The sequence below is a fragment of the Monodon monoceros genome, unplaced genomic scaffold, assembly GCF_005190385.1.
Source record: "Monodon monoceros isolate NGI ecotype Baffin Bay Population unplaced genomic scaffold, NGI_Narwhal_1 Super_Scaffold_21, whole genome shotgun sequence".
NCBI lineage: Eukaryota > Metazoa > Chordata > Mammalia > Artiodactyla > Monodontidae > Monodon > Monodon monoceros.
This window is the reverse complement of record NW_021703778.1, coordinates 79,458,391-79,472,566: the sequence shown is the minus strand read 5'-3', so window position 1 is coordinate 79,472,566 and position 14,176 is coordinate 79,458,391. Positions and strand designations below refer to the sequence as shown.

Here is a 14,176-nt window from a genome sequence, read left to right as displayed (position 1 = left end):
ACCTCAATTGGACACTTAAAGCCACAACTAACGGATCTCTAAGAGGGCCAAACTAGTGACGCCAACGCCACAGCCTCCCCGGCGTTTCGCCCCAGCTCGCGAGAACAGAACCGATTACGCAAGGAATCGCCGCTTGGCTGGCTCCGCCCCTTCTCTTTCTTTGTCTCCAAGCCCGAAGAGCTCGCGAGACTTGGGCGGCAAATCCCGCGAGCTGAGACCTGGGGCCGGTTCTGCGGCTCTCGCGGTGTTTGCGCGAGACTGCTCCTTTCCTGCTTCCTTTGCCGGTCCGGCTGCTTTCCTCCCCCTCTTCCCCGCCCGACCTCCCCCTCCTTCCCCCGCGGGCCCCCTCCCCGCAGGGATAATATGGTCTCCGGCGATGGACGCCCCAAGTGCAGGTTAGTTTCAGTTCACCGACTGGATCTGGCAGCTGTAGACGCGCGCTGCCCCGGCTCCGAGTTCTTTGCTTCTCTCTCCTGGAGTTGCTCGGCCGGCGCCGGGGCCCTCCGGGCTCAGGTTGTGCTCCCTTGGGGCCTGCCTGCTGGGCCGCACTCTGTGCGCCCAGGCCTCGAGGGCCCGGCCTTGCCGCCCTCGTCCCTCAGCGTGACCCCAGCAGGGCCGTCCGCTCCGCCGCTGGCCTTGACCCGTACCGGCCTCGGCCCGTTGGCCACTGCTGGCTGCCAGCGGCTTCCCGGTACTCCTCAGTAGCACTAGGGTCGAGGAGAGGCCCACCATCTTCTCCCCGCCCCCCATTTGTAAGAGATGAGGGTGGGGGCTAGTGTCTCCTTGGTGGCGTCTCACGCAGCTAGTTGTTTATTCCGCTGTCCAGCCTCGAGCCCCTCTCTCTGTCTTTGCCTCTAGAAGCAGAGTGGGGGGTGGTCAAGGCCGAACACTGGTCAGCCAGTTCTCGGACCATTTATTGCAGCGCTGGGTCTCCTCCCCCCATCCACCTCCCTCGCTTAACCGTCAATAAGAAAGGAAAAACATTATATATTCTCAAAAAGTGAACAGTGCTTATCGCTTCTCATTTCGGACCAAGGTCCTAGCAATGTTGGGGGTCCTGCCCACCTACTGCAGTGAATCTGCACAAAAGATCTGAAGGTTCTTTAACCTCAAGGCTGCCTCTCCGCCACTTCCCCCGAGAACCTTAGGAGCTGGGGCACATTCAAATAAGTCCCCTGGGTCTTCGACTTGGTAGTTAAGCTTCAATTCATACAAAACCAGAAAGACGTGTCTTTTAGGGAGAATCTGCTAATTTGCCCAGATATTTTGTTGTTCACCTTTACCTTTAGTCTTAAAGCCTGTGAAAGTCTTACCTGATAAGTTGTTTGGTTTTGATTTTATTCCTGTTGTTGAATGCTGTGTAAAAGTCCATCTTTTGGTTATTTTTTTAAAAATCAGTTCTTCTAACATAATTGTGGCGTTGTCCTGTCTGTATTTATGCAATTTTCAGGACATGTCTTCACAAAACATGCCTATTCATGCTTTAAATCATTCTTATTGTCCCTTTCTAGGTATTCTTTATTATCACATTTTCACGAGTTAATTATTTTACCAGTTTTTATTTGACAAGGGTCATGGCTTAGAGTTTTACTGTCCAATACAGTGGACACCAGCCACATGTGGCTATTTAAATTTAAATTAATTAAAATTAAAAACTCTGTTCCTCAGTCGCTGTAACCACATTTCAAGTGCTCAATGGCCACGGCTACCTATAGAAAATATAGGTAATATAGCGCAAATATAGAAAATTTGTGCCATTACAGAAAATTCTTCTGGACAAAGCTGGTTTCTAGGTATTTTCACTTTGAATAAGGTAATTTGTAGCAGTGTTTAATGAAAGCATTTTTTTTTTTCAGTTTTTATTTGACAAGAGTCATAGCTTAGAGTTTTACTGTCCAATACAATGGACACTAGCCACATGTGACTATTTAAATTTAAATTAATTAAATAAAATTAAAAACTCTGTTCCTCAGTCGCTGTAACCACATTTCAAGTGCTCAATGGCCATGGCTACCTATAGAAAATATAGGTAATATAGCACAAATATAGAAAATTTGAGCCATTACAGAAAATACTTTTGGACAAAGCTGGTTTCTAGGTATTTTCACTTTGAATAAGGTAATTTGTAGCAGTGTTTAATGAAAGCATTTTTTTTTTCAGTTTTTATTTGACAAGAGTCATGGCTTAGAGTTTTACTGTCCAATACAATGGACACTAGCCACATGTGACTATTTAAATTTAAATTAATTAAATAAAATTAAAAACTCTGTTCCTCAGTTGCTGTAACCACATTTCAAGGGCTCAATGGCCACGGCTACCTATAGAAGATATAGGTAATATAGCACAAATATAGAAAATTTGAGCCATTACAGAAAATACTTTTGGACAAAGCTGGTTTCTAGGTATTTTCACTTTGAATAAGGTAATTTGTAGCAGTGTTTAATGAAAGTATCATTTTTTTTTTTCAGGATATGCCTTTGAGTACCTTATTGAAACATTAAATGACAGTTCACATAAGAAGTTCTTCAATGTACCTAGACTTGGAGGCACCAAGTATGGTAATGTTGCTTAAATTTTCTTGGATTTGTTTAGTTTCTAATAATAAAAATGGATTTGTCGAGCTGAGTTGAAGAAATTTTAAATTTATTCCCACCATGTCGTAGCAGGTACACCTACACATATGTCTAACATTTTAAAAGCTTCTTGGGCTAGCTTTTGTTTGAGGAGGATGTAAGCCCATACCATAGCTTCTCATTTTAAAATCTAAGTTTAGTAATGATTTTTACCCCCAGGAAGTTACTAATACAATTTTAAAAACAACAGAAACCTGCCAGATGATATTCTAGAGCTATTAAATGTATATTTTAATTTTCCGAGTGAACAGTGTCACTATCCTTTGAATAGGAATCATCAGCAGGGCCCACTGATTTGAGTTGTTGACCAGGGCATGGTTTGCCCTGGCTTGTACCCTGACACTCTTGGCAGACCTTTGCAGGCGCCTGACCTGGATCAAACCTTTCACTGAGGTTTCAGAAGAGTGAACTTGGCGGAACCCCAGAGTATTGGATAGAAGTCTTTACTTTATTGACAACTAAGTAATTTTCTCAACCAGGCCGGTGAAGGGAAGACCTGTTTGGAAGAGTGATTTAGATTATTATTTTCTGACTTTTCAGTGAAAAGAAGAACTAAATGCCATATCTGTTGCAGTTTTGGAGGGAGCTTTCCCTTAACCTTGGTTTTTGTTTTTTCCTTCTCGTGTTACTTAAGAAGATTGCTTTTGTGATTTTTCTGTAGATTTTGGTGGGTTTAAATGTTCTAGACTAGCAGTATTTTCTTGTACATTCTGAGAATATTTGGATATTTTAGAGTATATTTTGGAGAAGATCCCTATCCTAGAATTAGGTTGCCATTTCAAAATAAACAGTTCACCAAAATCCTTTACCTTGCATGTTTAGTTGCTGTGATTTGTATTGAGAGGTTGGTCTTTTCTTAGTGCCATGTGTCTTTCATTCACATTTATTTTATATCTTCACTGATGATGAATTTGTATTAATTTTGAAAAGGGAACAGCTAAGTTGATTATATATAAGAAAGATCTTTTATTTCCCTTCTCTCAAATATCTAGTGATTCTGGCCTGGAAGTTTCTTAACCCACATTTTATAGCTTAGTAAAGTAAAAGAACATATATGAGGATGTTTTTTAATTTGAGTATAAGTTCTTTTAATGGATAATTTGTGGAAATGTGCCTACTTGAAGATAGCCTGTATTTCCCAAATGCAGGAAATCAGTAGGAAACTATCAAAACAACTGTAAAGTGCACTGAAAGAGTGATTAATAAAGTAAGAGCTATATTATCTCTGGAAAATAAGCTGTCACAGGCATCTGTACATAACTGAGTTCCAGAATACCAGGGTTTTTATAACCATGATAAATATAATAAGAGAATGCCTGTAAATACAAATGCCTTTAAAACAGAAATTTGGTTTTTATTTCTGTGGGGTTAAAACTTTGTTTTTAATAGAATGGTTTTATGAGAGGTTTACTAAGTAATTACCTACATAATTTCTTAGTAATTAGTAGGAATAAAATTTGGAAGAAGAATTGACTTTGAAAGAAAGGAGCAACTTGAGTAGAAAAACAAAAAATCCTTGCTGCATTTTTGGAGGGACCAGATTGAATGGCCTCCCAGACATGTGCTTAGGAGACATTGCTTTGGTAATCACCAGGGTTCTGGACCACTGCCCTCTCTGCTTCCCACATTTGGATGCCTTCCAGGCTGAGAATCACAGTTGTAGTGAGTAACTTAATGAAGGGCAAGTGTTCTAGCTCTTCTATATGTTGGGGAGGAAAGATAGTTGACAACACTCTTCTAAGCTCCCTGCTAACTGTATCAGGAATGCCTGCAGCTGCAAGGAACCGAAAACGTACTGTACAGTGACTAACAAATAGGGGTTTATTTTTCTCAGCTAACAAGAAGTCTGGATGTGGACATACTGGGACTGTATAGCACCAACATCAGCAAGGACCTAGGCTTCTCACTTTTTTCTGTTTTGCTTTCATTTTTTGGGTTGCAAATAGCTGATGTACCTGCATTAGGTCCATGTTTTAGGCAGCTGGAAGAGCAAAACAGAAAGAAAAGCCCACTCCAGGAGCTTTTGCCTGTATCTCCTTGGCCAAAATGTCATCTCCACTCTCGGCTTTAAAGGCTGAAAGATGGTGTATTTAGCTTTCTGGATTTTGCAGTAGAGAAAGACAAGGGAGAAGTGGTTGAAGTGGTTGGGAGTGGGTAGTGAGTGAACTAGCCTGGACTATCTGCCTCACTAACAGTACCTTCCCTTATTAAGTCTGTCTTTAGATAGAGTACAACACAAATTACTTGATTTCTCCTTTTTTATTGCCATTTTATCATTTTACTTCCCAAGTTTATACTCAAGGTATCTTTTTTTTTAATTAGTTAATACCAACTGTTTCCTTAGTCAGTAGTTCTCAAACTTCAGTGTGCATCAGGATCAGCTGGAGGCTTGCTGGGCCCCATCTCTGGAGTTCTGGTCTAGGGTAGAGACTGAAAATTTGGATTTCTAACAAGTTGCCAGGTGATACTGATGCTGCTGGCCTGGGGCCATATTTTGAGAGCCACTTAGTTTTCTTTTTTCTTTTTTTTTTTTTTTTTTTTTTTGGCTGCGTTGGGTCTTCGTTGCTGCGCAGGGGCTACTCTTTGTTGTGGTGTGCGGGCTTCTCATTGCGGTGGCTTCTCTTGCTGCGGAACACAGGCTCTAGGCGCTCGGGCTTCAGTAGTTGTGGCACGCGGTCTCAGGAGTTGTGGCTTGCAGGCTCTAGAATGCAGGCTCAGTAGTTGTGGCGCATGGGCTTAGTTGCTCCGTGGCATGTGGGATCTTCCCAGACCAGGGCTCAAACCCGTGTCCCCTGCATTGGCAGGTGGATTCTTAACCACTGTGCCACCAGGGAAGTCCTATACTCAAAGTATCTTTATGGAAGTGGGCATATTGTACACGTTGACCACATTTTAAACTTCCATAATTTCACTAGTGGCAAAATGCCTTTTTAATGATCTGGAGCTGCCTGTCTGGCACTCCAGGGCATCGACTACAACCTTAGAGATTTTGAGTGACTCTCTTAAGTGGATCTCTGATTTTGAAAATATACCTGGTTCCAAGGAAGAGAGAAATCACTGTTGCCTGGAATAGTTAGACTGCTTTCTGAAGGAAGGAGGACTTGAATTGATGTTAAACAGAGGAATCACAGAGGCCAGTCAACACTTGGGGAATTAGAATGACCAGCAAGCATAATGGAAAATGAGTAAGGGGGAAGACAGTGAAGAGACTGGCCTGGCTCTAGTGAAACATATTTTAGAGAGTAGCTGTTATTGGGCAAGAGGGCCTTCAGCCTGGTGTAAAGCCTCAGGTCCCCTTCTTTACCTCACGTTATTTCATTCATCTTTCTTTTTTCCTTCCTAACTGCTTGCTTTTTAACCATGGTACTGCTTAGTCCTGTAGTAGAGCCAGGACTTGGTTTTCCTAATCCTACCTTGTAATCTCTGAAAGAAAATCTGTATTTAATTTTTTAGGAGAGTTTTTATTGATTATAAGAAATTAGGTTGGGATTGGTAATCAAAGACAAAAACATTATAGGCAGTGTAGAAACAGTTTCATTTTTACGTGCATATACAAGTATATGTAAATGTGCTACTTAACAAAAAATACAGTATATATTGTTTTGTAACCTTTTTTTATTTAGTATATCATGAACATCTTTCCATGTCATTGAATATAAGCATCCCTTGCTATCTGAATCTGTTTGGTTTCTGAGTCAGGGATTATGAGTTTGAGTAGAAAGGGATACCTGTACTTTTCCACAGCTTCTACTGTACTGGCTGCCCGGTATTACCTATATGAATGCATCATGGTTTAGTTAGCAGATCTTTGAATATTGAGGTTGTTAACCAACTTTTCCCTATTTATAAATAAAGCTGCTGCTGTGTGTGTAGTAGTTAAATTTTGATGCAACCTTATTATATAGTTACCGGATTGAAAGTATTGTTCCCTCCACCCGCATCACTTTTCTTTTTCACTTTTACTGAATACTGTCTTTTCCAGTCTTTGTCCTTGAATATAAGGAACAGAAACTCGCTTAACTCAGCACTCAAGAAAGAAGATGCTGTTACAGTTTCCAAACATCCAAAGGCAAAGGAAGAAAGCATAGTCAGGCCTCATGGGAACTAGAATTTCTAAGCCAGAGGCTGTTCTTTCTGTCACCTGTTTCTTTTTGAAGATCTACTCTCCAGTCTTCTGTCTCCACAGCCCACTTTACTTATTGGTATTGTGTAATACCCAATATAGCCACTACCAGCCATTCTTTGTGTGTTATGATTAGCTTACCAGCCAGTTAAGACTGTATCTCTAGATGACTTTTTCTCCTATTGTTTTAACCTATAGTTAACCTATGGTTTGGCTGGGCAAGTCGGGCGTCTATTGCTGGTCAGTTGTCTTGCTGGTAGGAACACAAGTCCATGTTTTCTAATCTTGTCTCTTCCATGGACTCTGGAAAGGGCTGTAAGTTTGGTAAGCAATGAAATAGTTTGCTTGTAATATTTACACACAATACATAACTTTCTAAGGATTACCTTTACCTAATGTGATTCTATTCCATCTACAATCATGCACTCACCAACCCTCCACATTTTGTCCAACGATCTGTTGGTTTTAACTGCCCCTTTGTAGACAATTTCTATTCTAGATTAGGTCCTTTTGGTAGCAGAGAACAGACACCCACTAGCTCAAGTGAAGAAAGATTTATTGTAATGATACAGAGCTCCCGGGCAAATGAAAGGTGGCTGTATCTCAAGAAAATGGGCAATGAGCCAGAAGTGAGGGAGCTCTTTATTTTTTCTCTCAGGGCTTCAGATTCCTGGCCCTCTTCCACTCTTCTGCTCCCTCTACTTCACTGCAGACAAGCTGCCTCTGCTTACTAACTTTATACATGGCCACAAATGGCAACCTCTGTGTCTGGCTTAGCTCTTAACAACTTTCTGGTTCAGCCTGTGACCTGATTGCAAATTCCTGAGAGAGGAATCTATATTTTTTCCACCAGGCTGTTGGCCATTCACCTGCCAAGGGGTTGGCATTTGCTTCAGCACTGTAGCCAGGGCGGTAACGGGACACTGAGCACTGTCCATTCCATGGATGGCAGTTTGGACAGGCACCATGAAGTATGCCTGTTATGTTAGCAGATAGTGCTAGATGACATGCTTACCGAGAGCAAATGAGAAGAGTGAGTGTGTCTGTACGTTTATCAATAATAGATATTATTTTTCTGGTTTCCTCTACCTTTGTCAGTGAGTGAAAAAAAAAATCTTAAAGAAGCAGGAATCTGTTTTCTCTTTCTGCCTTCTTGGACTCTCCATGGCGATATTAAAAAACAAAACAAAACAAAAAAGGTCAGAGTTCTTTATTGGAAATCAGTTCCATTCCAGCCTGGTACCCGTTAGAGATATAAACAGTACCTTGACTAGTGAGACATGGGTGTGAGTTAATCCTGTTGCAAAGTCTGGGGTTACAGGGCCTTCTAGAACAGTTTCTTAATTTTTTCTCCAGGTTCCTGGCCTTAACAGGGTTTTTAGGTTTACACTAAAGCTACTCTACCAGTCCCCTTGCTCTCTTAGCCCGGACTCCAAAGATAGCCTCCTTGAGGCTTTAGGCAGGCCTAGAGTGTTTGAGTGTTTGTTTCCCCTTTCCATCAGTCTTCAGTGTATTTCTCTTTCATATTTCGTTTATCTAAAGCCTGTTGTTAATATTGATATTTCCTATGGGTATTTTCTCCATCTACTGTTTAAACCTGGAATTAATCACTTTTGAGAAATAACAAAACCCTTTTACATTATCTATCTTCACTACATTGCTTAATGTTAGGCAGGGAGGATAGTTTTATGCACATGAGGAAAATGAGGCTAAAAATCTCAGTAATATGCCTAAGGTCACATATCTTCTAAGTGAGAAGATCTGGTCTTAGACTCATATCTTTTGACTTCAGACCAACACTTTTCCCCCCCCCCTTAATACCATTCTGTTTCCCAGCTTAATAAGGGCAGTAATAAAGTGCTAGTATTTATTGATTGTTTACTATATCCATTCTGTAAGTTCTGTTATTACCCACTTAGCCAGGGTCCCGCTACTAAGTACCATTACCTAATAAATGATAGAGGAGAAACTTGATCAAAACATGATGAAACTTTGAGATTCCAAAATCTATGCTTATAAAACTGCTACACTGGGGGTTGGATGCTCATGCTTATAAGGACCATAGAGGCACCATAAACAAGTGAAATGGCCCTGGCTGGAATTGTGGCAAGCAGGAGAGCAAATGCCCTATATAAAAGAGTAGGTGCTACTCAGTTCCAGCAGAAATGTGAGGTTGGTGTTGTAAAACTTTCTATTTATCTTAAGCCAGAAATTTGGATTTTCATGTAAAAAAATCTCTGGTTTTTCAGTGTTGGCAATTAAACTTTAAAATGTTAAAACTGTGTAGAACAAACGAAACACATCTGCAGACCAACAGTTTGCGACCTCTGCCCTGAGAGAGAAATTTTATTGCCTAATCATAGTAGCAGCCACTTAGCCTTGAGTGGTAAGATCTGCAGTCCTGGAAACCTGGATATGCCTTTCATCAGCTGCCTCCCATATAAAATAGCAGACCTCGGCATCCTTTTTTAAAGCCTGAACCACCTCTTGGATCTTACACTGAGTAATTGATCAAAAAGATATCTGTTGTTAGCAGTTCATTTCCGAAGTATGATAAGACGTTATCATACTTTTTCAGTTTAAGTCACAGGCATGTTCTGGTTCCCTGCATGTCTTTTTGATTACCTATCTTTAGAGGATTAGCTTTCCAGATTCATAGGATTCTGGAAATTCCTGGTTAGAAGAGGTGGTATTAATCCAGCCCAGTTTTCTATTGATACTTGGTGCATGCATCTCTCAACAATGCTGTTTAACTCATTCAGCTAAGATTGAGTACTCAGATGTTTCTGGCAGGTGAAAGATGGCTAAGATAGCATCTTTGTGCTAAAGAAAGCACACAGTTTAGTAATGGAAAATGTAAGTACAGTGCCTTAGTATGTTGTAGCAGTCTCAGTCCAATCGGGGCATAGAATAGGGGAACTTTAATGTAAATAATTATTAACTGTGATACAAGAGTAATTGTAAGATGTAAGGAAATTCTTTATGGTACCTGTAGGACTGACAGAGAATACCCAAGGAAGGAAAAATTGGAAGGGGGTCAGGTACCATTGGAGAAGGTGTGGTTCAGCTCATTAGATCGCAGAGAAGTTTGCTGGTTTGGTCAGACTGGAGCTGGTCTGGAGTTGCTGGGCAGGCAGTAGGCCATCATCTTCAGTACATGCAGGGGAGTAGGCAACCAGCAACTGGTACTGTGAACGTGTATTGAGAGAACAGATGCTGGCAGGGGCAAGAGCCCTTCACGATGCATGGGACACATGGGGGCTTGCAGAAACAGCAGCAGCTCGTTGTGTGACCGTACAGGCAGCTTGCAGGGGAAGTCCAGGCAGTGGCAGGACAAAGGGTCTTCTGCGCAGAGCGTCTTGGTCCAGGTTCTGGCACAGGCAGGAGGAGTCTTTTGGAGTGCACAGCTTCATGGGAGCTCTGGTTCCCATGTTGAAAGGGCTGCGGTGATACTAACAAACGTGCATGTCTGTATTTTTTATATATTGTATAATAAAATGTGTCCGCATTTGGAAGATCTGCATAACTTAGTGAACCTTTATTTCTCAAAGATCTTCAGTGAACACAGTGAGCAGAGAGTGGTGGGACTAGATAATGAGCAGACAGGCTTATTACTTCATTCATTTTTGAGAAAATGCCAGATATCCATATTTGAATAATCATAGTTGGTCGTTTGTTCTTTCAAGTGAAAATGGTGTTCTTTGGAAAAAGTGGCTAATTTAGCTTGTAATTCAATCACACAAGTGTTTTTCCCTTGAGCAACGATTGTACTTTGGTTTTGAGCAGAAATGCTGTATACACTTCATTGTTGTCACACAGAATATTGAGACTTGACCTCAGTGGTTGAGATTTAATAAAATTAACACTTTTTCTGCTTCATCAAGGACATTCTTAAGTGAAACTGGTATTTTGCCTGAAAATGAACGATACAGTGAGTACAAGTACAGTTTGGTGCCACTGCTTTGAGTCCTGCTAAGGCATCAGCAGTTTTATCCACTATTGTTTTTGAACCATCAGCACATATGTCAAAATGGTGGAAAAAGCAAATAATGTCTTAGTTGACCTTGCAGATTCCCTGAAAGAGTTTCAGGGCCCCCCAGGAGTCCAGGGACCATACTTTGAAAACCACTGGTATGGGGCATGTATGGAGATAGAACGATGAACTAAAGAATCTCGGTGAGAGATGACATAGTGGTGGCTTGTACTTGTTAGTGGTGGTGGTGATAGAAGTAGACAAATTCAAAATATATGAAAGAGGTGTCACGGATGTTGCCTAGATACTTTGGCATAAGCATCTGGGTGGAAGGTGGTGCTGTTTACTGAGCTAGGGAACACAGAGGTGGTAGTAATATGGGACAGGGGCAGAGGGGAAATCAGAGTTCAGTTTAGGTACTAGTGAATTTGGAAACATATCAGTATTCAAGTAGAGATGTTTGTGAGGCAATTAGCTGCATGGTTCTGGAGCTCAGAAGACAGATCTGGACTGCAGAAAAATATTTTGGAGTTATTGGTGTAGAGATAGTCCATTGAAGCCATAGGATCAGTTAAAACTCCTGAGAGGAGACGATATGGAGTGAGAAAAGAAGTAAGCCTAGATATGAACTCTGAGGAGCTCCTGCATTTAAAGATCAGGTAAAGGAGTAGAGGTCAGCCAGGAAACCGCAACAGGACTGCCAGAAAGTGTTGAGAACTGTAAAAGTGCCAGAATTTCACTCTCCTTTTAAGTTAAACTGACAGTTTCATAGATGCTGGCAGAAGACACAAAACTCTTGAATCAGAGACAATGGACAGTTTATTACCCACAGCAAAGCAGTGTGCTTGGTACCAACATTTGTTGCAGAAGGCCAGGTAATACCTGCACACAGAGATTGTGTTACAGAAAATGAAGTCTGACTTAGGGAACCCAAATCTTTTATAATGGACAGTAAGCATGCCTGCCCTTTGCTCCAGAAAGAGACACTATCTTTATCTTCCAAGGCCATTCACTATATTAACATCTTTTTCAAGATAGTCTGGAACAAAGGCAAGTCATTGCTTCTGCGTGCAAGTAAGGCAGAAACGTGAGATTGGAGACATGGAGAATGGTATTGTGAAAGCCAGTAGAAAGAGTGTTTCAAGAAGGAGGAAATTGTTAGCTCCATTTAATATTGTTGAGAGAATATTGAAACACTAGTTAGAGCTGTTTCATTGATATTTTAAGAAATCAGATTGGGCTGGGCTGAAGAGTGAATGGAAGTGTAGAAGTATAAAATGAAATGTGTAGAAAAGTGGACATTGGGAATATAGGCGACTCTTTCAAAAAAACTTGGTTGAGAGTTTGAAGAAAATAGTACTTGGAAGCTGTGTGTGTGTGTGTGTGTGTGTACATGTGTGTGTGTGAAACTGGGGCTAAAGACTTCAAATGCTGATGGGAAGAATCCAATTGAAGGATAGATTACAGAAAAAGGAGAGAGAATTGATGACTCATGGGTCCTAAAATGTATCACTGGGAATTGGATGCAGAACTCCTATAAAAGTTGGCATTTAGTAGGAGGAGGTCCACAGCTGCCTTCTTAACTGGGAAAAGGATAAATCAAGAGGTATCTAGGCTTGTGTGTAAAGTAGGAGGAAGTGAAGATAGGAACTATTAGTTTTTATTTATCTAGGATGTAGGAAGTGGGGCTAGATCCTGTAGGAGGCAAATAGAGATTTGATTTTAAGGAGAGTAGTTGAAGGTATGAATGAATTATTGTGGAGTGTGGGAAAACAAGCAAATCAGAGAAACAAAGTAGAATTTCTGGGTGAATGGTGAGGACCCAAATGAGGTTGTAATTGTGTATTTATATTGGTACCAGTTTCTCTGGTTGATGTTTTAGGGATTTGTTTTTTCCTTCCTCCTCCTTTACACATCACCACCAGTAAAACTACAGTGAACTACTTCGCAACCACTAGAATGGGTATTATATAAGAAACAGACAATAACAAATGTTGGGAAGGATATGGAGAAATGAGGTCACTTCATACAGTGCTGGTGGGAATGTAAAGTGATGTGGCCACTTTGGAAAATAGTTTGACAGTTTCTTAAAGCATTAAACATAAATTTAACATATGACCCAGCAATTCCATTCTTAGGAATCTACCCAAGAGAAATAGAAACGTTCTCTACAACAAGATTGGCAAATGAATCATCTCAGCAGCATTATTCATAATAGCTGAAAATTGGAAACAACCTAGATGTCCTTCACTGGGTGAATGGATAGACAAAATTTGGTATAGCCATACAATGGAATACTCTTAAGCAATAAAAAGAAATTAACTATAGATACATGCTACAACATGGACAGACCTCAAAAGTATGCTCAGTGAAATAAGCCAGACACAAGAGACCTTATTGGATGATTCCATTTGTATGAAATATACAGAAAGGACAAAGCTATAGAGACAGAGTAGATCAGTAGTTTCCAGGTGTGGGCAAGGAGAGGACAGGGATTAACAGCAAATGGGCATGAGGAATCTAATTAAGTGATGAAATATTCTAAAACTGATTTATGGTGCTGATTGTACAACTTGGTAAATTTGCCTAAAAAATCGTTGAATTGTATCCTTGGAAAGGGTGAATTATGTGTAAAATATGCCTCAATGAAGTTCTTCTTAAAAAGAAAGAACAGTTCTTCATAAGTGGGAAAGTGATACGGGGTTCACCAACTGAAAGGACAAAACAGGTTGGTGTGTTTTGATGGACAGATAGGATAGAAGAACAAAGGGGAAAAAGTGTACAGTTTGGGGAAACGAGAGATTTGACCACATAGAACCTAAACTGCTTATGTGAGGGGATGTACAGACAAGCAGGTGCTGATGGATAAGGGAGAAAGTAAGTCCTCATGGTGTTGAAGAAAAGGTGTGAGAATGGGGATCAGAGAGGTTTGGAGAAGGAACTTTTACGATGGTGTAATTGGAGCATGAGATAGTGTGTGGTGGGGGGCCATAGGGAGAATAGGGAAGAAGAAAGAGGTTAAGGGCCTTGCTGAACTTTGTGCCTGATCCAGAGTAGGGATATGGAATTAATATTGCTAAAAACAAACTAGAGCACCTGTGTCCATTTTTCCACACCTGCCAGCTTATTCTCTACTGGTAGGGCTCTGGAGTATCTACCTATAGATTTACTTTAAGGATTAAATGAGATAATGTAGGTAAAACACATTGATATTTTCTCCTTAGTAGATCCTAAGTAAATAACTGTAGATGTTACTGTTTTAAAAGTTGAGGAAGAGAATTGTATTAGTTTTCCCTTACTATGTAATACATTAAACCAAAAGCTTTATGGTTAAAGCATTAGTAAACATTTATTATCTCACAGTTTCTGTGGGTCAGGAATTCAAAAATGGCTTAGTTGAATAGTGCTGGCTCAAGATCTCTCCTGAGGTTACAGCAGGGGTTAGTT

At 40.7% G+C, this 14,176-nt stretch overlaps 1 protein-coding gene across 1 annotated transcript in view; it reads left to right on the top strand.

Moving 5' to 3' along the window:
* Positions 1-220: 220 nt before the first annotated feature.
* The window catches only part of IREB2 (iron responsive element binding protein 2), a 47,446-nt gene continuing 33,490 nt past the window's right edge, over positions 221-14,176 (top strand). The window contains exons 1-2 of the mRNA XM_029238641.1: positions 221-395; positions 2,469-2,558. Of these exons, the coding sequence (XP_029094474.1) occupies positions 377-395; positions 2,469-2,558 (109 nt within the window). The 5' untranslated portion in view covers positions 221-376. The remainder of the gene's footprint in view (positions 396-2,468; positions 2,559-14,176) is intronic.